General features: G+C 41.5%; 3 protein-coding genes across 5 annotated transcripts in view; 1 reads left to right on the top strand and 2 right to left on the bottom strand.

Moving 5' to 3' along the window:
* The window catches only part of iffo2b (intermediate filament family orphan 2b), a 41,583-nt gene extending 33,348 nt beyond the window's left edge, over window positions 1–8,235 (bottom strand). For 2 of the 3 annotated variants that reach the window (XM_021569449.3, XM_021569446.3), the window contains exon 1: window positions 7,250–8,233. In XM_021569449.3, the coding sequence (XP_021425124.3) occupies window positions 7,250–7,752 (503 nt within the window). In that variant the 5' untranslated portion in view covers window positions 7,753–8,233. Of the gene's footprint in view, window positions 1–7,249 lie in introns of all 3 variants that reach the window. The other variant, XM_021569448.3, reaches the window with a different exon arrangement.
* A 4,305-nt stretch (window positions 8,236–12,540) lies between these two features.
* On the top strand, window positions 12,541–15,007 carry LOC110494425 (mRNA turnover protein 4 homolog). The gene is made up of 8 exons (XM_021569445.3): window positions 12,541–12,813; window positions 13,097–13,155; window positions 13,270–13,373; window positions 13,491–13,572; window positions 13,660–13,727; window positions 13,867–14,018; window positions 14,217–14,293; window positions 14,415–15,007. Exons 1-8 carry the CDS (start codon window positions 12,786–12,788, stop codon window positions 14,553–14,555), a joined length of 711 nt encoding a protein of 236 aa, XP_021425120.3. The 5' UTR covers window positions 12,541–12,785; the 3' UTR covers window positions 14,556–15,007.
* akr7a3 (aldo-keto reductase family 7, member A3 (aflatoxin aldehyde reductase)) lies at window positions 14,855–19,415 on the bottom strand. The gene is made up of 7 exons (XM_021569444.3): window positions 19,097–19,415; window positions 18,584–18,771; window positions 18,361–18,465; window positions 17,494–17,590; window positions 15,923–16,022; window positions 15,666–15,795; window positions 14,855–15,313 (listed from the first exon to the last, which is right to left on the bottom strand). The coding sequence occupies exons 1-7, from the start codon at window positions 19,395–19,397 to the stop codon at window positions 15,152–15,154; spliced, it is 1,083 nt and encodes a 360-aa protein (XP_021425119.2). The 5' UTR covers window positions 19,398–19,415; the 3' UTR covers window positions 14,855–15,151.
* Between the last annotated feature and the right edge of the window lie 3,330 nt (window positions 19,416–22,745).

Here is a 22,745-nt window from a genome sequence, read left to right as displayed (position 1 = left end):
AGGAATGAGGTTTGTGCAGTAGGCAGGCAGAATGCATTATCACAGCATATTGGATATTATGGATAGCATATTATATTTCAAAACTCAAGCTTGGATAACAAAATAGATCAGTTCAGGGCCTGAAACTAATTTGTTGGTCCACCAGCCAATGTGAAATACCAGCCACTCAGAATTTTTACCAGCCAAAATATTTTTACATCATAATTACACCAAAAACAAAAAATGGATGACCATGCTTTGTAATGTTTCTAAAATAATACATTGATTACTAGTAAGAAGTGATGTGATATACTCAGGGGCGCAACTTTCACAGGGGACGGGGACAATGGGGACAATAGTGACCCCCCCACCATTCTGAAATTGCATTTTTGTTCCCCCCAGTTTTATCATTGCACTGTGATACAAAACACGGCACCGGTGTGCTTTAGGACCATGCCGGCTGGATTTAGGACGGCACACACACCACAGAGCATGCAGACAGGCTGTGTGAAGGCAAAGCAGCTGAAAGGCTGGTGTATAGGGCCAGCACAGGAGAGATGAACAGAGGCAGCTGCTGTCTGTGTTGCAAGCAGAGCAGAAACTGGCTACTCTTTACCTGACTGATCTCAATGGCAAGTTAACTGCTGTTTGACAGAAAAAAAAGAAAAAATAATAAATAAATATATATATTCCCAGTGATGAGCTAATAGTGTAACTGACATGTTATGTTAGGTAATGTTTCATCCCCTCTCGACTGAAGTGAATGAACTACTACCAACTAGTTAGCTAGCTAGTAGCTAGCACAGCCAGTTCAGTGTTAGCTAGCTATCTGTCAGGTAGCAGTATCTAACATCTGTCGTGTATATGGAAATGTTTTGTAGCCTTTGATTTGTCCCGTTTCAACAGAAGTAAATTTGATGATGTACCATTAGTTAGAGCTAGCCAAAAGTTGGCTAACGTTAACCATTTAGCTCACTAACTTTTGCTATTATTTTTGCCTCAATCACACTAGACCTGAATCAACCGATGAAACCAGCGGCCAAGCGATTGAAGACTGATATTCTGATGTTTTTTCAGCGCGATACAAGTTTTATTAGTCAGGAAAACAATGTAACGTTATTGATCTGTCAGTTTCCCCATCTTATTTTCTACTTTTCACACTGACACGGTATAAACAGCTCTACAGGCTTCACTGTGATGGTGCACAGTCAGTACACAACACTATGCTCATCATGTCTTAGCAGGATCAGATGGTGACATTCCATCTTGAGTCGATGGGTAGGCTAAAGTCTGGGATCTGGGAATAATTTATTTCAATTACTGAATCATTGATTTTATTCTTGGATAATATAATGCATAACTGTACACCAAGGTAATTCTTTGTTATGCCTCATTTGAGCAGAATCAGATGGTGACCTGGGTCTCATCAGGGTTAGGCAGCCAGAGAAGACTAGTGTATCGGTACAGATGTGAACTTACACAGATACAACACTTTATTCTCTCAGTGCAGCAAACACTGGACAAGCAAGAAGCTTCAAAGATCAAACTATTTTAGGGCAGTCTGACAACCTTCTAAAGTTGATTTCCAAACAGTATCAAGGGTTAATAGAGGCTTTTCCCAATGACACAAAAAAATGCCAAACAAAATTGATGAATGGATCCAGATATGTTAGAATTCCCAGGCATGTTCATATAAGCACAGACATAAATTACTGCAGTTTAAAACCATCCATAGAACTTACACTATATGCCAGTGAAAAAAAATATAATGCACCCAGAAATTGTATTATTCTGCTGGAGGTGTAAAACACAAATTTGCATATGTTATGGTCTTGTGAAGGCTGGCTGAATTATGGCAACAAGTATGTTCTTTTATCTCAGCATGTCTGCAGATTCTCCCTTCTCCCCGTAAAAAAAAATAAAATGCTGATCCTGGAGACTTATCAAGTTAATAGAGCTCTACAGTACTATTAGGCCTATGATATGAATTATATGGAGGACGTACTGTTTCTGTGTATTAATGTGTAGGAGTATGTGTTTTTATGAAACTTTTGCTTTCCAAACCTTTCCCATGAGAAATTTAAAAAAAGATTTGAAGGAAGTTGTGTTGGGAGAGTGTTGAGTTATTGACTAGACTGGTGGGGGTCGGACATGCAGACTGCACGGTCTGGCTGGGCGGACTGGCTGAAATTTGATATTGAGGATGTCTTAATAAAGTCAATCAAAAGTTAAGTCTTTGTATTTTATTTGTAAGAGTTGTTCATTTTGTTAGGTTATTGGTTAAAGTTGCAACACAATATAGATTATTGAATTATCATTGATCTAGTTCAGTCTTATTAATTAAGCATATTTAATAATGATCTCTTACCTAGCTTGATGACTGTGGGCATTTTTGCTTAATTTTTGTTGTTCTAAATAGAGACAGCTAGAAGGGCCATGGGGCCATGCCTCCCCACCCCCCACTTCTAAAACCAGTGGCGCCCCCTGGGTATATTGCTCAATTAAATTTCATTTTTGTGAGACAAATGTTCAGCAGCCCCTTTAAGGGCAGGTGGTTACCGTGGCAACAAGGGCACTCGAGCCGCTGGAGACGTCAGTTAGCCTACAGTGTGACTGCCTGTGAGATATGATAATCTGACTAGCAGCCGATGTCTTGGCTGAAGCATACACTCAAACATTTCAAAACAACCTTCCACCTGATGGCGAAACTCGAGGACCACCACATCTGCCTCAAGCACAAATTCATGTTCCTATGACCAGAGAAAGTGAAATATTCCTCGATATTAAAATATACACAACGAGCTGCTAATAATACATTTGACTACTCATTCATTGCAACGCAAGTGGAAGTTGGGAGTAGACGTTTTATGTTTTTTAATCGTGTTGAATAAAAATTGTTGATAGTGCTGAATATATATATTTTTTTACATTAACTCAACTCTGCTGTATTCTTTGACAGTCTCTCTCTGGTCATTGTTTTAAAAGTTATGAAATCTCTCGTAGGCTAGTATCAAACTTGTAGACACTGATTTGAGCTCTCCGATTGGCCAGCGCAGTAGGCACACTCGATTTAGCCACAGATCTCCTGGTCCACTGGGTAGGCGGATTTTGTCCTTTCTGACAAAATAAATGGTTCAAAATTGGAACACTTTGCCTACCCGCTGCGCAGGGCTTCTGAATCAAGTGCACCTACCGCCAACAGTGCAACACGAATATTGATCAGAGTTACCTTGTCCTATGGATATCTACAGTTATAAAATTGGCAAGGTGGTGTAAGCCTACACGAAACACAGACCTTATTTTAAGTGAATCTAAAAATATCCTATGGAATAAATGAATGAAGGAACCACTTTTCAGATTTAGAAGGTGTCATGGGAATTATGACTCGCACTTTGGTAGTCAATTCTTACCATGTCCATTATTAAAATAGAATTTCCTGCATATAGAAATTACAGTTTGTTTTCAACATTCATCACAGGTAACTTAAACTCTATTTTTATTCAAACAGTTGAGAGTATTTGTCTCCTAAGCAGACTGTTCAGTATCATTGTCATTTCAGAGCTGTGTGTGTGTTTTACAGATGGCAGAGAAAAGCAGAGCACCAGTGTGGGACTATTACATGGAATTGGCACCAGGGAAAGCAAGGTGTCTTATTTGTGATAAAGATGTAAGCATGGGGTCAGTAACGGCTAAATAAAAAAATACCACCAACCTGTGGAATCACCTTAAGAACACCCATCCAAAAGCCCATATGTAATATATTAAGTAAAAATAAAAGTGTACATTGATAGATTATATATATATATATATATATATATATATATATATATATATATATATATATATATATATATATATATATATATATATATATATATATATATATATACATATACATATACATTTCAAAAAACGTCCGATTAATCGGTATCGGCTTTTTTTGTGCTCCAATAATCGGTATCGCCGTTGAAAAATCATAATCGGACGACCTCTAATTAAGACAGTGTAATCAGGTTTGAAATTGCAATGACAGTGTAATTCAAATGCAGTGCAAAGTTGAAGAAAATGCTACCAAAGTTCTACCAACACATTGACTGTAGTACTCGCTCTGGAAAAACATTGGACCACTGCTACTCAACTTTTCAAAAAGCCTTCCCTTTGGCAAATCCATTTTGCTTCTCCCTTCCTATAGACAGAAACTCAAACAGGAAGTACCCGTGCTAAGGTCTATTCAACGCTGGTCTGACCAATCGGAATCCATGCTTCAAGATTGTTTTGATCATGCGGACTGAGATATGTTCCAGGTAGCCTCTGAGAATAACATTTACGAATACACGGATACGGTGACTGAGTTCATCAGGAAGTGTATAGGAGATGTTGTACCCACTGTGACTATTAAAACCTACCCAAACCAGAAACAGTAGATAGATGCCAGCATTCACGCAAAACTGAAAGTGCAAACCACCACATATAACCATGGCAAGGTGACTGGGAATATGGCCGAATACAAACAGTGTAGTTATTCCCTCCGAAAGGCAATCAAACAGGCAAAATGTCAGTACAGAGACAAAGTGGAGTCACAATTCAATGGCTCAGACACGAAGCATATGTTTTTAAAATATTTTTTCTATTTAACTAGGCAACGAATTCTTATTTATGTGGTAGGTTCTACAGACAATCACAGACTACAAAGGGAAAATCAGCCACGTTGTGGACACCGGCATCTTGCTTCGGGACAAGCTAAACACCTTCTTTGTCCGTTTTGAGGAGAACACAATACCACCGACGCGGCCCTCTACCAAGGACTGTGGGCTCTCCTTCTCCATGGCCGACGTGAGTAATACATTTAAGCGTGCTAACCCTTACAAGGCTGCCGGCCCAGACGGCATCCATAGCCGCGTCCTCAGAGCATGCACAGACCAGCTGGCTGGAGTGTTTACGGACATATTCAATCTCTCCCTACCCCAGTCTGCTGTCCCCACTTACTTCAAGATGTCCACCATTGTTCCAATATCCAAGAAAGCAAAGGTAACTGAAGTAAATAGCAATAGTCCAGTAGCACTCACTTCTGTCATCATGAAGTGCTTGAAAGTCTAGTTAAGGATCATATCAACTCTACCTTACCTGACACCCTAGACTCACTTCAATTTGCTTACAACCCCAATAGATCCACAGACGATGCAATCGCTGTATGCCCTATCCCATCTGGACAAGAGGAATACTTGTATGTAAGAATGCTGTTCATTGACTATAGCTAAGCATTCAACACCATAGTACCCTCCAAGCACCCTCCAAGCTCATCATTAAGCTTGGGGCCCTGGGTCTGATCCCCACCCTGTGCAACTGGGTCCTAGACTTCATGATGGGCCACCCCCAGGTGGTGAAGGTAAGAAACAACACCTCCACTTTGACTGCGTGGACATGCACGCCTCCAACTCAATTATCAAGTTTGCAGAAGACACAACAGTAGTAGGCCTGATTACCAACAATGACGAGACAGCCTACAGGGAGGAGGTGAGGGCCCTGGGAGAGTGGTGCCAGGAAAATAACCTCTCACTCAACATCAACAAAACAAAGAAGCTGATCGTGGACTTCAGGAAACAGCAGAGGGAGCACGCCCCTATCCACATCGACGGGACAGCAGTGGAGAAGGTGGCCAGCTTCAAGGTCCTTGGTGTACACATCACTGACAATCTGAAATGGTCCACCCACACAGACAGTGTGGTGAAGAAGGCGCAACAGCGCCTCTTCAATCTCAGGAGGCTGAGGAAATTTGGCTTGGCTCCTAAAACCCTCACAAACTTTTACAAATGCACAATTGAGAGCATCCTGTCGGGCTATATCACAGCCTGGTACGGCAACTGCACTGCCCGCAACCGCAGGGCTCTCCAGAGGGTGGTGTGGTCTGGCCAGACTACCTTGTCCTCCAGGACGGTCAAAAAGATCATCAACCACCAGAGCCACGGCCTGTTCACCCGCTATCATCCAGAAGGCGAGGTCAGTACAGGTGCATCAAAGCTGGGACCGAGAGACTGAAAAACAGCTGCTATCTCAAGGTCATCAGACTGTTAAATAGCCATCACTAGCCGGCTTCCACCAATTTACAACACCCTGCACCCTAGAGGCTGCTGCCCTATATGCATCGACTTGGAATCACTGGCCACTTGAATAATGTTTACGTTCTGCTTTACTCATCTCATATCTATATACTGTATTCTATTCTACTGTATTTTAGTCAATGCCACACCGACATTGCTCAATCTAATATTATATATTTATATAATTCTTAATTCCATTATTTTACATTTGTGTGTATTGTCATGAATTGTTATATACTACTGCACTGTTGGAGCTAGGAACACAAGCATTTCGCTACATCCGCAATAACATCTGCTAAATATGTGTATGCGACCAATAAAATGTGATTTTTCCCACCATTTTCCATCAGACATACCCTCCTAGTTTCAGCATCCTGGCTACATGTATTACTGTACCAACGTGAGACACTGCAAACAACCTGTATTGTATAATCTCTGGCGGCTTTTAGCTATATTCTTTCTTATTTCTATCATCCCACCATGATAACACCACCTTCGGGCCTAGAAGCCACAGAACTGCTCATTGGTCAGTGAAGGTTTCAAACAATGGTTCATCTCTACTATTCCATAAGATTGAATGTAACCAGCCTATACTTGACACAGTGTCAAACAACAAAACACCCAGCAGGAACAGATGAATGACGGCTCTCGGGTACCTAACTTTGGTCCCAGGGAGGTACAGAGTGCACGGTTTTGTTCCAGCCCAGCAGTCACAAACCTGATTCAGCCAATCATGGAGGATGATTAGTTCATTATTTCAAACGGGTGTGTTAGTACTGGGTTGGGGAAAACGCCTGCCGACCTAGTAGAGTGAAAATTAAACAATTATGTAAAAAGTTAACAAATCTGCCTGGAGTTACAACTAAACTTAAGTCTAGAGGGTATCGCGCAATCGCATGGTTTTGGCAAGCGTTACAATACCCTTGCTGCTTGGCTACCAAAATATGCAATGAATCAGAGTTGCAGTTTCTTTATATTAAGCTACCAATGACGCATTTCATTAATTCCTATCTGGCGACAAATAATCAGCATATATTATTACCATCCAATTAGAATGAAATGCAGCAATAAAGTGTAGACTGATGCTGCTGCTCCAGTCAGGCCTAAAACTGCTGCAATGGGAAATGCGCACTGATGTCACTGTCTGAATGCAGTAGTTTGTTGGTACTTACCTTCTCCTGTATTCGTCTCTCTCTCGCTTGACTTTAGCCAAAACATTATACAGAGCTCTTATTTCTGGTGTGATGGTATCGATTTGGACCCCAACACCGTCCGGGTGATTCCAGGACACACCGGGCCCCTGGAGAGTCTCATAGCGCTCGCCGTGTCTCCTCACGTGGGTGAAACTCCAAATGGTACCAGGTAGTCGGGATTCAGTAGAGTCGGTTTGGACAGCTACTTCACGTGTGTATACTTGGTATCGTTGTTGCTCCAAGGCTTGCTGCAGTTGGTTCTCTAATAATTTGTTTCTCCGCTCTAGTTCATGAACCTTAGCAAGAAAACAGCGAAACCGCAGGTTCAGGGTCTTCAGTACATGGATATTGGACCCCAAATCATTTCGCAGAGCACTGGTTACCGCGCCCGACCCAGAAGTGGACATACGACTGACAGGAACTGTATCGATCATAGCAGCAGGCGAAGTATCAAAAAAAGAGTTCATCATACTGGTATACATAAAACTGATAACCGCTGGTTTTAATGCTTGGTTTGCTAAAATAATTTAACAACCAAGCCGATCCTATTTCTGCATATCCTCCAAAAGGCCAGTTCCCCACGGAGTTTCTTATGATGTGGCTCTTTGAAATGAGATTGACAGCGCAGTTGAAGGTGATGCAACCATCGCTTTCCTCAAACCTCCAGAAAACACATGTTCCTATTGGTGCGAAGAAAAACACAATGGTATCCACAAACAGATCTTATCCGCTCAACCGGCAACGCTCCATCCTCCTCTGCTATACGCAGGAATATGAGACACCGTGCCTTTGATTTGTCAGATGCTGAATGCTCTCAGTTACTCCCTTTCCCATTCTCTCTACACTACTCTCTCTCTTTCTCTTCCCTCCTATTCACGTATCTCTCCGAACTCTGGTACCGCGGTGTGATAACACTATGCTTCTAGTCTATAGCCCTGCCTCGTCGAGGAGCCGCTGGATCATGTTTCAAGCTGCTCAACTGGGCAACTTATGCATCGCCCCTCCCATTCTCCGTCACGCCCCCTCACGAGCAAAAACAAACTCACGCGCTTACAGTACAAAAATAAACCATAAAGCCCGAAGTGCAGAAAATTAGGGAAAATACAGTTCCCTAAAATGTAATGATGGACAAATTATCCATATAATTAGACTAGGCTACCGTTTTTGTTCAAGGTAGCCTAGTCTAATTGTAGGGATAATTTGTCCTTCGTTACATTTTGGGGAACTGTATGTTCCCTCATATTTCTGCATTTGGGGCTTCAGAGCTCCCAGTCAACCTCTGCACAAAACACAAATTGTTCAACCTTAAAATGAAGCAAAACAATATCACTTTAAAAAAAAGATGACAGTGTGATAGATGGCCATCAAATGATCAAATCCATAAAGTTTGGTGTATTTGAGAGCACTAGCTGTTCCGGATGACTGTGTGATCTGCTTTCCATAGACAATGTGAGTAAGACCTTTAATTAAACAGGTTAATATTCGCAGACCGTATACCAGGACTCTAATATTTGCAGACAGAGTACAGATCACAGATCTCTAATGCACTCGACACTGCCCTCACCCACCTGGACAATAACAATACCTATGTAAGAATTACAGTGCCTTGCGAAAGTCTTCGGCCCCCTTGAACTTTGCGACCTTTTGCCACATTTCAGGCTTCAAACATAAAGATATAAAACTGTATTTTTTTGTGAAGAATCAACAACAAGTGGGACACAATCATGAAGTGGAACGACATTTATTGGATATTTCAAACTTTTTTAACAAATCAAAAACTGAAAAATTGGGCGTGCAAAATTAGGGCCCAAAAAATTGTCAAAGACTCCAACCACCCAAGCCATAGACTGTTCTCTCTGCAACCCCATGGCAAGCGATACCAGTGCACCAAGTCTGGAATCAACAGGACTCTGAACAGCTTCTACCCTCAAGCCATAAGACTGCTATGCAAGGCTGCTAAATACAATGAGCTCCAAAAGTATTGGGACAGTGACCATTTTTGCTGTTGTTTTGGCTCTGTACTCCAGCACTTTGGATTTGAAGTGGTACAATGATTATGAGGTTAAAGTGCAGACTGTCAGCTTTAATTTGAGGCTATTTTCATCCATATTGGGTGAACCATTTAAAGTTTACAACATTTTTATACATAGCCCCCCATTTTAGTGGACCAAAATTATTGGGACAAATTCACTGGTTGTGTTTCAGATGATTTGGTGGCTAAAATAAATTAATGGTAAATAATGTATCGTATTTTGGAGTCATTTTTATTGTTTTATTGTCAGAAATTAATATTTCTAATTAATGTGGATGCTACCATGATTATGGATTGTGCTGAATGAATCGCGAATAATGATGAGTGAGAAAGTTACAGATGCATAAATATCATAAACCAAATATCATACCCCCACTTGGCCTTAAATTGTACCAATTTGTTTTTCTCAGTTGCCCATGCTATTTCCTTTTAAATAATAAATCATTGAATTTATCGTTTGTGTTAATCATGGCAGATTGATTGATTTCCAAGTTTTTGGTATACGTTTTTTCAAGATGAGTGATGAGAAGAGAACCGTCAAGCCCATTGGGTATATCACTACACCCCAAATGCCAGGTCTTGGATATGCAGACACACACACTAACACACACACACACTTTAACACTCACCACGTGTGCTGCTACTGCTCCACATGCTGCTGCTACAGCTGTTTATCATCTATACTGTATACAGTTATGGGCGGCAGGTAGACTAGTGGTTAGAGTGTTAGACGGTTAGAGCGTTGGGCGGTTAGAGTGTTGGACTAGTAACCGAAAGGTTGCAAAATTGAATCCCCAAGCTGACAAGTTAAAAATCTCTAATTTTGCCCCTGAACAAGGCAGTTAACCCACTGTTCCTAGGCCATCATTGACAATGAGAATTTGTTCTAAACTGACTTGCCTAGTTAAATAAAGGTAAAATAAAAAAAAATACAAATAAAACTGTTGCCTAGTCACTTTACCCCTAGCTATATGCACATAGCTACCTTAATTACCTCGTACCCCTGCATATCGACTCGGTACTACTGTTGTTCTCCCTGTTTATAACCATTTTATTCTTACTCGTTATTGTTATTCGTTATTCACTGTGGATTTCTTCCTAGTGTCACTATTTATATTTTGTATCTTTATCTTTAACTCTGCATTGTTGGAAAAGGACCCGTGAGTAAGCATTTCACTGTTAGTCTACCCCTGTTGTTTTACGAAGCGTGACAAATACAATTTTATTGGATTTTGATTTTACATGTATTTTTATATAGAAGGAATCTATAACTTACTACACCCATCATATACTATTTCCCCTTGTGTGAAAGAACAATACATGACGGAGAGGGAATGCATTGTGATATTTTAAAGCTTCCCTTGAACATGATTCCCATCTATAGAGGGTCAAAGTCTGCCAAATATATGTGTGAGACAAAGACAGCAGCCTTTATTCATCTTTTCACAGTATAATGATGATTACAACTGAATATTGAATCATCTGAGTAAAACAGAAAGCTGACATCCGGATCTTCCAAAAACATTTAATCTTTTGTCTGGACTGGTAGCCCACTCAAGCACCAAAACGTTATTATAAGACATAAAAGTAAAAAAAATTAAGGGATATTTCACTCAAATTACAAAATTACCAATTTGATTTCCTTACCCTTTAAGCAGTCTATGCACAAGGTATGACAGCAATCCATGCTGGCACTGTTTTCACATGCTAATGTTTTAGTATTTGTGGCACATATCCCATTCAAATCATGGGACTGAGAACAACATTTTTCGCACATCATGCTCAAAACATCTATAAGTGACTTTTTTGATCTTCACAATCAATTTAGATACTTTCAGATGATTTTGACATGATGCGCAAAAAATGATATATCGGTCCCATAACTTGAATGTGATTTGTACCACAAATGCTAATACATTATCAAATCTATTTTTATTTGCCATTTGCCACATGCTTCGTAGCCAACAAGTGTAGACTAACAGTGATATGCTTCCCAACAACGCAGAGAGAAAAATAGAAAAATAATAGAAAGATAAAAACACAAGGAATAAATAGACAATGAGTAACAATAACTTGAGTATATACACAGGGTACCAGTACAGAGTCGATGTGCAGGGGTACGAGATAATTGAGGTAGATATGTGCATACAGTAAGGGGTAAAATGACAACAGGATACAGTAGATAATAAACAGTAGCAGCTGCGTATGTGATGAGTCACACAGCCCATCGATGTGGATGGGGGTTTGCTCGGCTCTCTGTAGTCCACGATCAGCTTCTTTGTCTTGCTGACGTTAAGGGTGAGGTTGTTGTCCTGGCACCACACTACCAGGTCACTGACCCCTTCCCTATAGACTGTGTCATCGTCGCCGGTGATCAGGCCTATCACCATCATGTCATCAGCAAACTTAATGATTGTGTTGGAGTCGTGAGCAGTGAACAGTCATGGGTGAACAGGGAGAACAGGAGTGGACTGAGCACGCTCCCCTGAGGGGCCCCTGTGTTGAGGTCAGCATGGCGGATGTGTTGTTGCCTACCCTCACCAACTGGGAGCGGCCCGTCAGGATGTCCAATATGCAATTGCAGAGGGAGGTTTTCAGTTCCAGAGTTGTGAGCTTGGTGATAAGCTTGGAGGGGACTGTGCTGTTGCATGCTGAGCTATAGTAAATGAACAACATTCACACTTAGGTGTAATATAGGATATGTCCATAAATTCATATTCATTATGATCTAAAAGTGAAAAACTGGTCCTGACCTGGATCAGCACTCCTACCCTGAGACGCTTTGTGGATATGGCTGTAATTTGTCTATGTGGGATTTCACCTCTTGCTACTGCATTTCTCACTTCAGGTTCACAGATAACGTAACACATAAACTCCTCTGGCATAGAAAATTATTACACAAACCGGGCAGGCAACACCCACATAGATGGTTCTATCACTGTATCCATTTTTTGTTAAAGCAGTACACATTGATTAACTATCCTACATTGAATCACATTTCAGAGATGCACATGCCACAGACATCTCACTCAAGGGACACTGCTGTCAATTTTGCTGTTATTGCAGCACGTTAATTATGCAAAGATGTAGCTACATTATTGACACTCAACAGAAAACTCCATAGAATAAAGAAGGAAATCATTATTTCTGTCACACAATACTGTTCTAATGGCTTTATTATGATTGCCTTGTTAATACACTTATTTGTACACTCTTATGTTTGCAGGGTTCCATCTGCTGGGGGAAATGAGACATGTCTGTAAAGCACATTTTTCTACACGTTTAATACAGATGATTAAATAATGTATTCCTATTATTAAACTCAATATCGCATTTAAATTCAATGATGCGACAGAAAATTATCTCATAAAATGCAAGTGAATCGTGAATTATTGTCAGGCATATTTTGGACAGCTATGTTCAGTAGACAGAAACACGTGGAGTCCTTTTCCTCCCTAGGTCTTGTTCTACAACGCGATAACCATGCCAAAGTCAAAGAGGGACAAGAAAAGTAGGTTTTTATGTCAGATTCATCCAGTAGATGAAGAGTATATTAAGTATAGTTTGGATTAATGCATTACTTGAGGTAGCAGTTCACTACTATAGCATTTGCAGGGGATGTATTGCATCAAGAGGTGAAAGAGGAGCCCGCTAGCTAGCTAACTACATACTCTAACCATCTAGCACCATAAGCTAATAGCAAGCAGGTTATGTTTGCAAATATAGCTATTGCTGAACATTTTTTGTTGTCCTGTAGGTATTAACCCTTATTGTGTGCCTTTTTCACTTCTCAGTTTCACTAACAAAAACAGCCAAGAAGGGTCTGGAAACAAAACAGAACTTAATAGAAGAGGTAACTATTTCTGACCATTCAATCCTAGTTAGCTTGTTGTTTCCTGCCTGACAATGATATCCAGCTAAAACTCTTTGGCTAATAGTCTGTATCTGTATGTCCGTGGCCTTATAGTTGCGGAAATGTGTGGATATGTACAAGCACCTGTTCATCTTCTCTGTGGCAAACATGAGGAACAACAAATTGAAAGACATCAGGACAGCCTGGAAACACAGTCGGTAAGAACACTCAACACACTAGTCTATGCAGCCTGGTTCTCATTATTAAGACACGTTATGTGTATAAATACATGTAGCTGACTAGCCAGTTTGACTAAGGTTTTTCTTCACTTTCAGATTCTTTTTTGGAAAAAACAAAGTGATGATGATCGCTATAGGTAAAGGATCAACAAGCGAGTACAAAGACAATTTGCACAAGGTATGTCAAATCTGTGATAAAGTGAGGATCAAATTGCACAATGACACTGCAAGGGGTTCAATTAATGTCAGCCTGCTTATTTTGTAGGTCAGCAGGTTTCTGAGAGGAGAAGTGGGTGTGTTATTCACAAATAAAACCAAAGAAGAGGTACAAGAGTAAGTAGATCAATATTTTGCATTTCCATTAGATGTACAATCATTAGCTTGAGTCCTTTTTTGCAACGATCCATTGCTGAGGCTGATTCCTTGTCCTCTGGTAGTTTCATAAGTTTTTCTCTTGATAAATGTTCTTCAGGTATTTCAGCCAGTTCAAAGAGATGGATTTTGCACGAGCAGGAAACAAGGCAGGGATGGCCTTAACACTTGATGAAGGACCCCTGGAACAGTTCCCTCACTCCATGGAGCCACAGCTGAGACAGTTGGGACTCCCCACAGCACTCAAGAAAGGTGAGAACCTTTCATTACAGACTTAAGAAAGCGATGTCCCTAACCTCCATCTAGTGACCTGTTTTGTTTGTTTCAAATGAACTTTTTATGCTTCTGATATAAACTTCTGATCTAACCTGAGGTTTTCTTTTGATTCATTCCCAAGGAGAAGGAATACATGTTGCAATTATTGGCTTATACCCCATTGTTTTGTCGTAGGAGTGGTGACGCTACTGAAAGACCATGAAGTGTGCAAAGAGGGAGACACACTAACCCCTGAACAGGCCCGTATTCTGGTGAGTTCTAAAGCGTCCCCCAGTCTACACCTGATAGGCCTGAGACATTTTGCAAGTCCAGTTGCTAGATGGTCCCATAAATGTCTTATCTAATCAAATTAACTTATTTTCCATAACATAGAAACTCTTTGGGATTGAGATGGCTGAATTCAGAGTGCAGATCCAGTGCATGTGGAACTCTGAAACGAGCGACTTTGAGAAGCTAGCTGAGGAAGAGGCCATGCAGGATAACGATGAGGAAGAAGGGAATTCATCTGGATAGAGCAATGGACTTCTCAGACTTGTTTTTAATACCGTGCCTTTTTTTTTAGGTCAAAACAAACTACTTTAAAGTGTTTCCTAATTGCAATGTTACCCATGGAATTGTGTATATACATTTGTGCTTTATACATTTTTTTTGGTCCACTCAAATACAGCAGTACAAACTTACAGTATGCTGGGTTGTGTCCTATAAAACATCCCACAAAAGAAAGTTGGAATTGTTAATGCGAAGTATATCTTTAAGCTAGGCTGTAAAATCGCAACGCCGTGGCAGATATCATTAAGGAAAAAAATACTGTCCCAATTGCTCCACAGTTTATTAAAGTCAAGACAGCCACCAGAAAAAGTTTCCTGAACCCAACTACCCTCAATTTACATGAAGTGATATAATAGGACCAAAATCATAATCGCCACTTTTCTTAATTTCATTAAAGCATCAATCTGATAACCAAACTGACTTATTTATAAAAAACCTACATCTCACTGTACATGTTAATTAGCTAACTGTATACGGCACATTTGGTAAAAAGGCAACAGTCAGTGGATATAGTCGATCAGATGTGGGCTCTAGACTAGCCAGGGTTGTTGAGGAGCCATCTAGCGGAAGTAATTGGGGCACTCGTGGGCCACCAGGTCCCAGGCATGTTTGAATGCCTCCACCACACGCTCATCCAGCGGCCCATCCTCAGAGGCAGAAAGGTTTTGATCTAGCTGCTCCATACTGGACATCCCAATGATTACACCATCTCCCAAATCACCCTGGAACAGTGGAGACAAAGCCCAGGTATAAGAGGACCCACCAATTAACACTATATACACCACACTTTTTTTATTCAATTTATGAAGATTGTTTAAATAGTACTGCTGACATTGAGTGAAATGTTCCTTTTCACATTGTAAAGATGTTTTATTTTATTTGTAATCATTGACTTATTACAGGCAGCCCAATTCTGATCTTTTGCCCAATTCTGGCAAAAGAGCTGATCTGATTAGTGGAATTAGTAGTCAATTACTGGAAAAGGGTCTGAATTAGGCTGCCTGTGTAAATACAGCCAAAGTGACCTAGCTGATGGTGAGTTGTCCCTGTTCATTATTGAATGTGGTCGGTTACCTTGAGGTGGGAGTGGTGGTACATCCAGCGTAGAGCAGCAGACGTCATGGAGGGTTTGTTTGAGCCATACGCTGTCTCCATGGCCTTCTGAACAAGGTCTATTGCCTGGAAGTGGCTCTCCTTCCAGTACCTGACACACAACACAAATCCAAATGTAATGTTTAATTGTATCTAGTGTAAAGCTAATCTGGACAAATCATGTTAATGTAACTACTGTGACCATATAGTTTTTCAATACCATTTTATTCTGTTCTCACCTGTCTCTGTAAGCACCAGCCCAGTTATTACCAAAGAAACGTCCTGAAGGCTGAGAACCTTCTTTGTCCTGATAATGGTACTTCCCTGTGAGAAGGCCCCCTGGTTGCACAGAAGAACAGCGTGAATGTTATGTGTTCTCACACTAGACATTGAGATTTTTATGATCCTCAAAATCTTGCCATTTTAGAGGCGTTATAAAAGAAACGTCCTCACACTGTCAACTGCGTTTATTTTCAGCAAACTTAACATGTGTATATTTGTATGAACATAAGATTCAACAACAGACATAAATTGAACAAGTTCCACAGATGTAACAGAAATGGAATGTGTCCCTGAACAAAGGGGGGTCAAAATCAAAAGTAACAGTCAGTATCTGGTGTGGCCACCAGATACATTAAGTACTGCTGTGCATCTCATGGACTGCACCAGATTTGCCAGTTCTTCCACCAAGGCACCTGCAAGTTCCCGGACATTTCTGGGGGGAATGGCCCTCGCCCTCCGATCCAACAGGTCCCAGATGTGCTCAATGGGATTGAGATCCGGGCTCTTTGCTGGCCATGGCAGAACACTGACATTCCTGTCTTGCAGGAAATCACGCACAGAATGAGCAGTATGGCTGGTGGCATTGTCATGCTGGAGGGTCATGTCAGGATGAGCCTGCAGGAAGGGTACCACATGAGGGAGGAGGATGTCTTCCCTGTAACGCACAGCGTTGAGATTTCATGCAATGACAACAAGCTCAGTTCGATGATGCTGTGACAAACCGCCCCAGACCATGATGGGCCCTCCACCGCCCATTTGATCCCGCTCCAGAGTACAGGCCTCGGTATAACGCTCATTCCTTCGACGATAAACGCAAATCCGACCATCATCCCTGGTGAGACAAAACCATGACTCGTCAGTGAAGCACTTTTTGCCAGTCCCTGGTCCAGCAATGGTGGGTTTGTGCCCATAGGCGACAGTGTTGCCGGTGAGGACCTGCCTTACAACAGGTCTACAAGCCCTCAGTTCAGCCTATTGTGGACAGTCTGAGCACTGATGGAGGGATTGTGCGTTCCTGGTGTAACTCGGGCAGTTGTTGCCATCCTGTACCTGTCCCGCAGATGTGATGTTCGGCTGTACCGATCCTGTGCAGGTGTTGTTACACGTGGTCTGCCACTGCGACGACAATCAACGGTCCGTCCTGTCTCCCTGTAGCCCTGTCTTAGGCATCTCACATTATGGACATTGCAATTTATTGCCATGGCCACATCAGCAGTCCTCATGCCTCCTTGCAGCATGCCTAAGGCACATTCAAGCAGATGACCAGGGACCCTGGGCATCTTTCTTTTGTTTTTTTTCAGAGTCAGTAGAAAGGCCTCTTTTTAGTGTTCGAAGTTTTCATAAGTGTGACCTTAATTGCCTACAGTCTGTAAGCTGTTAGTGTCTTAACGACAGTTCCACAGGTGCATGTTCATTAATTGTTTATGGTTCATAGAACAAGCATGGGAAACAGTGTTTAAACCCTTTACAATGAGTCCTGAAAAGGGGACGTTTCTTTTTTTTTTTGCTGAGTTTAGATGCACAGTACCTGCCAGAGGGTTGTATGCATAGAATCTGATGCTGTAGTATCTCAGACATGGTAGCAGTTCTGTCTCCACCTGTCGTGTGGTGGCATTGTACATTCCCTACAGAAAGGCACAGTTATTTGGTATTTTATTAGGATCCACATTAGCTGTTGCAAAATCAGCAGCTACTCTTCCTGGTGTCCACATGAAACATGACATAATTCAGAACATTAATAGACAAGAACAGCTCAAGGATAGAACTACTTTTTTTCAAGGCACACGTAGCCTGCATATCAATACATACAAACTATCTAGGTCAAATAGGGGAGAGGTGTTGCTTGATCTGTTTTTTGAAACCAGGTTTGCTGTTTATTTGAGCAATATGAGATGGAACGAAGTTCCATGCAATAATGGCTCTACAATACTACGCTTTTTTTATTTGTTCTGGATTTGGGGACTGTGAAAAGACCCCTGGTGGTGTGTCTGGTGGGGTAAGTGTGTGTGTCAGAGCTGTGTGTAAGTTCACTATGCAAACAATTTGGGATTTTCAACAACATTTCTTATGAAAAGAAGTCATGCAGTCAGTCTCCTAGATACTTAGCCAAGAGAGACAGGTATACATAGTATATATATCATCCCTCTGAATACAATGACGAGCAAGACGTGCCACTCTGTTCTGGGTCAGCTGCAGCTTAACTAGGTCTTTTCTTGCAGCACTGGAGCACAAGACTGAACAATAATCATGATTAGACTAAACTTGCTTTTTGGAGTGTGGTGTCAAAAAAGAAAAGGATAAACAACATTTAGAAGTGAGTTACTATTTAATAATATGATGTATTTTGAATGAAGGCAGTGTGGTATGTGACAGATGCAGACTTCCCGTGTGTTACCTGATAAACAGTGGGAAGAATCCAGTTGTTGTGTCGGCAGATGGTAAAGATTTCAGCCACTTCCCATGCAGCATAGTTTGATAAGCCAAGCTCCTTAAATTTCCCCTGAAAACCAACATAGCAATAAATGACATGTCTACAAAAGAGCCAGGTGGTGTGAAATATGCTTCAGGTGCCTGTATAACGGGGTGGGTGTGAGGAGAGTTGCCCTCCGGATCAGTACCTCTTTGTAGAGCTCATGGCAGGCCTGCAGTGTGTCCTGGATGGGGTTCTGATGGTCTGGAGCATGGAGGTAGAAGAGGTCCACACACTGTGTACGCAGTCTCTTCAGAGAAGTGTCCAGCTGAGAACGCACACTCTCTGGTTTCAGGGTCTTTCCTTCCCAGGGGTTGGCCTTGGTGGCAATGCTCACTGTAGATTCAGGCAATAAACACACACATGGCTGATAAGATCCAATCGGGTCATAGAACATGTGTAAGAAGTCATACTGGTAATGTAGCAGTGGTTTGTAACATTGCAGTTTGTTATCTGGGCACACTTTATGCACCAGTATGATTGAACTGTTAATGCACTCACCGATGTAACTACAGTTACTGTTACTACTAGTATGCATGGAATCTGGTGAAATAAAAACACTTGCAGCAGTGGTACAACATAGCATACTCAGATTATAATGTTACTTTTGTTTACAATGTTAGTATACTAGACAGTAGGCTATTAAAGCTGTATTCGTTACCCGTTTTGGGTAGATTCATTCCCCCAATGATAGTTTCTGCCTGTCCGTCTGTGTACATGAAGGCAGTGTCCAAATCATTGTGGCCGCGCTCCAAGTAGGCTTTCACCATTTTTGTGCTTGTCTCCGCGTCAGCACGCTCCCCAAACGCCATCGATCCCAGTAGTGAAATCGGGCGTTTCAATTGTGTTGATCCGGTCGAAGACATGTTGCGATGATGATAAACAATCAACGGTAAATACTTGGATCCTGAAGCGAGTCTTTGGTGAAATACACACAAGCCTACTCTTCCTCCCAAAAGCATAATAAACCGCGTTGTGTCAGCTGAGCACAGGGCAAATGACGCGCAAGCTGACAGTAGGGGAGTGTGTTAAAGTTGCAAAACGCTTTCGTGTACGTAAAATGGGAACCCGACTGTCACAAACAGTCGGGTTCCCATTGGAGCAGGAAGTACAGTGAAGAGTTCAGTTACCTCCATTCGACAATGATTTCCAGGTTCGGAGTCTTTCTATCAATAATTTGAATTCCTACACTAGGAACAGCGTGGTCCCTAATGCAGTTCTCATTTCAACCAGATGATGTCAGCAAACTACAACAGATTCCACTGAAGTATAATTCAGAACTCCATCAATGACTTGAATAGATTTTTTCCCTAAATACTGTAGCGACCTTAACCCAACACCTAGCGACCTCGTCAAGCAGTTCGGACCTCTTGGCGAAAGGTGATGGACAGTCGCTGGATCCGGGTCGTGTCCGGGTCGGGGCTACCCCTTAAATTCGCTACACTGGTGTCAGAAGTGGGATGGGTCCAGTGACTGTCAAGCTAACACCTTAACCGTTACGTCAGGAGGTCCGAACCTCTTGCCAAGATTGCTAGGTGTTGCGATAAGGTCGCTACATTACCCCCCTCCTTCAGAGAGGAGTGTACACGTGAGGGACTTGTTATAGAGAAGAGTGGGGACACGCTTTGCAGAAGGACAATGATCCGCCCCTTTTCCCCAAAAATGTTCTCCTAAAATGACATACCCAAATCTATACTGCCTGTTGCTCAGGACCTGAAGCAAGTATATGCATATTCTTGATACCATTTGAAAGGAAACACTTTAAAGTTTGTGGAAATGTCAAAGGAATGTAGGAGAATATAACACATTAGATCTGGTAAAAGATAGTACAAAGAAAAAAACAACTGTTAAAATTTTTTTTTTACCGTCATCTTTGAAATGCAAGAGAAAGGCCATAATGTATTCTTCCAATCCAGGCAATTTCGATTTTGGCCACTAGATGGCAGCAGTGCATGTGCAAAGTTTTAGACTGATCCAATGAACCATTGTATTTCGGTTCAAAATATTGTTTCAAGACTACCCAAATGTGCCTAATTGGTTTATTAATAACTTTTCAAGTTCAAAACTGTGCACTCTCCTCAAACAATAGCATGGTATTATTTCACTGTAATAGCTATTGTAAATTGGACTGTGCAGCTAGATTGACAAGAATTTAAGCTTTCTGACAATATCAGATGTCTATGTAGTGGGAAATTGTCTTGTCACTTACCACCTCATGCTAATCGCATTAGCCTACGTTAGCTCAACCATCCCGAGGACGGGACACCGATCCTGAAGAACCAACACCTAGCGACCTTGTCAAGAGGTTTGGACCTCTTGGCTTAACGGTTAAGGTGTTAGTTTGACAGTTGCTGGACCCGGGTTTGAGTCCCGGTCAGGGCTACCCCCCCCCCCCCCCCAAATTTGCTACAGTACCAACATAGCTTATATAACATAGGTAACAAGGCTACATGACAAGCATCAATTTCAACCAATGTGTTACTGTTTAACAGATTTTAATACTATCTATAAACTAATCATTAAACGCGTATAAACTACTTATAGGTCTAATATTAATAAATATTTTATAAAGTAGGCCTATAACTATCCTGTGTTACAGCTTTGCCTTTATTAGGGAAACACATCTTGTACCCCTCACATACTTTCCCACATTCATCTCATGAGCCTTCGCTCCTAGCTTATAAACCTGTCATTTGAATGGGCTACACTGTTTACTAAATACATCACATAGTCCTCTAATGTTGATGTCAATGTGAGGACTTCAGCATGTTTGCAGAGTCATGGCCTATGCCTATGGAATACTATATGCCATTATGTCACTTCCTTGTCAACAGAAGTCAGCACTAACAGTACGTAACTATTCGGCCTATAAGAGCACCGTATCAAGACGAGGGATAATCCCACATATACACATTTATTTTCTCCAAGCTCTCACTGAGATAGATGGAAACACAATGACTAAAACAGTAAGTTCTAATAATCTTGTTATATTCATATTTCATTTGGTAGGCTATTTCAAATTAAAATACCCCTGCAAAAATGCCAATTATGTCAGGAGAAAGTCTTCAAATTATGTGTAGGCCTAACTATTGCAGAACAATCCATGGTCCCCGTGTGTGTAACCATTTCACCCATTGCAGTGGTAATTAGACCATGGCTGGTATTGACCCTCTGGGCCTTTGGTCATTAGATTAGATGGAGAGCAGCAGTAACTTTGACCCATCTGACCACAGGCAGCATCAGCTGTGCCCTGCACACTGACCTGTGCAGCTTGACCACCCACAGTCTTCCTCCATAACTCACATAAGTGGCATATCTCCCCCTTCTCTCTCTGCTCTATTGCAACTATAGGTTCCTCTTTGGGTAGGATTAGGCAGCAGTGGATACTAATAACACATTGTCCCTGAATTGGAAACTGCTCTGTTCTGATATGTCATGAAGATGTGTGTGAAGTGTGATGTTGTATGTCTGAAATTATTTGTTGATCTACCTGCTGCCAAATATAGGCATACAATATAGGCATAATTGTATTGTAGCCTAAGGGGCCCTCACATCAATTCACAAGGCTTTCGACTCTGTCAATCACTGTATTCTTATCGGCAGACTCAACAGCCTTGGTTTCTCTAATGACTGCCTCGCCTGGTTCACTAAATACTTCTCAGATAGAGTTCAGTGTGTCAAATCGGAGGGCCTGTTGTCCGGACCTTTGGCAGTCTTTATGGGGGTGCCACAGGGTTCAATTCTCGGGCTGACTCTTTTCTCTGTATATATCAATGATGTTGCTCTTGCTGCGGGTGATTCTTTGATCCACCTCTATGCAGACGACACCATTCTGTATACATCTGGTCCTTCTTTGGACACTGTGTTAACAAACCTCCATACGAGCTTCAAAGCCATACAACACTCCTTCTGATGCCTCCAACTGCTCTTAAATGCTAGTAAAATGAAATGCATGCTCTTCAACTAATCGCTGCCCGCACCCGCCCGCCCGACCAGCATCACTACTCTGGACGGTACTGACTTAGAATATGTGGACAACTATAAATACCTAGGTGTCTGGCTAGACTGTAGACTATCCTTCCAGACTCACATTAAGCATCTCCAATCCAAAGTTAAATCTAGAATCGGCTTCCTATTTCGCAACAAAGCATCCTTCACTCATGCTGCCAAATTTATCCTCATAAAACTGACTATCCTACCGATCCTTGACTTCAGCGATGTCATTTACAAATTAGCCTCCAATGCTCTACTCAGCAAATTGGATGCAGTCTATCGCAGTGCCGTCCGTTTTGTCACCAAAGCCCCATATA

This window comes from Oncorhynchus mykiss, chromosome 17 (genome assembly GCF_057628025.1).
Source record: "Oncorhynchus mykiss isolate SJ-2025 chromosome 17, ASM5762802v1, whole genome shotgun sequence".
Lineage (NCBI taxonomy): Eukaryota > Metazoa > Chordata > Actinopteri > Salmoniformes > Salmonidae > Oncorhynchus > Oncorhynchus mykiss.
This window is presented reverse-complemented; position numbering and strand designations above follow the sequence as displayed.

What these genes read in the sequence shown, in the direction of transcription:
- akr7a3 (XM_021569444.3), bottom strand. Translation starts at nt 19,397, where the DNA reads ATGCTTTTGGGAGGAAGAGTAGGCTTGTGTGTATTTCACCAAAGACTC. An exon ending in TGCATACAACCCTCTGGCAG is followed by an intron (nt 16,023 to 17,493) that starts GTACTGTGCATC and finishes CTGTGCAACCAG; the next exon opens with GGGGCCTTCTCACAGGGAAG. An exon ending in ACCACCACTCCCACCTCAAG is followed by an intron (nt 15,314 to 15,665) that starts GTAACCGACCAC and finishes CCACTGTTCCAG; the next exon opens with GGTGATTTGGGAGATGGTGT.
- LOC110494425 (XM_021569445.3), top strand. Translation starts at nt 12,786, where the DNA reads ATGCCAAAGTCAAAGAGGGACAAGAAAA. An exon ending in ACAAAGACAATTTGCACAAG is followed by an intron (nt 13,573 to 13,659) that starts GTATGTCAAATC and finishes CTTATTTTGTAG; the next exon opens with GTCAGCAGGTTTCTGAGAGG. An exon ending in CTGAACAGGCCCGTATTCTG is followed by an intron (nt 14,294 to 14,414) that starts GTGAGTTCTAAA and finishes TCCATAACATAG; the next exon opens with AAACTCTTTGGGATTGAGAT.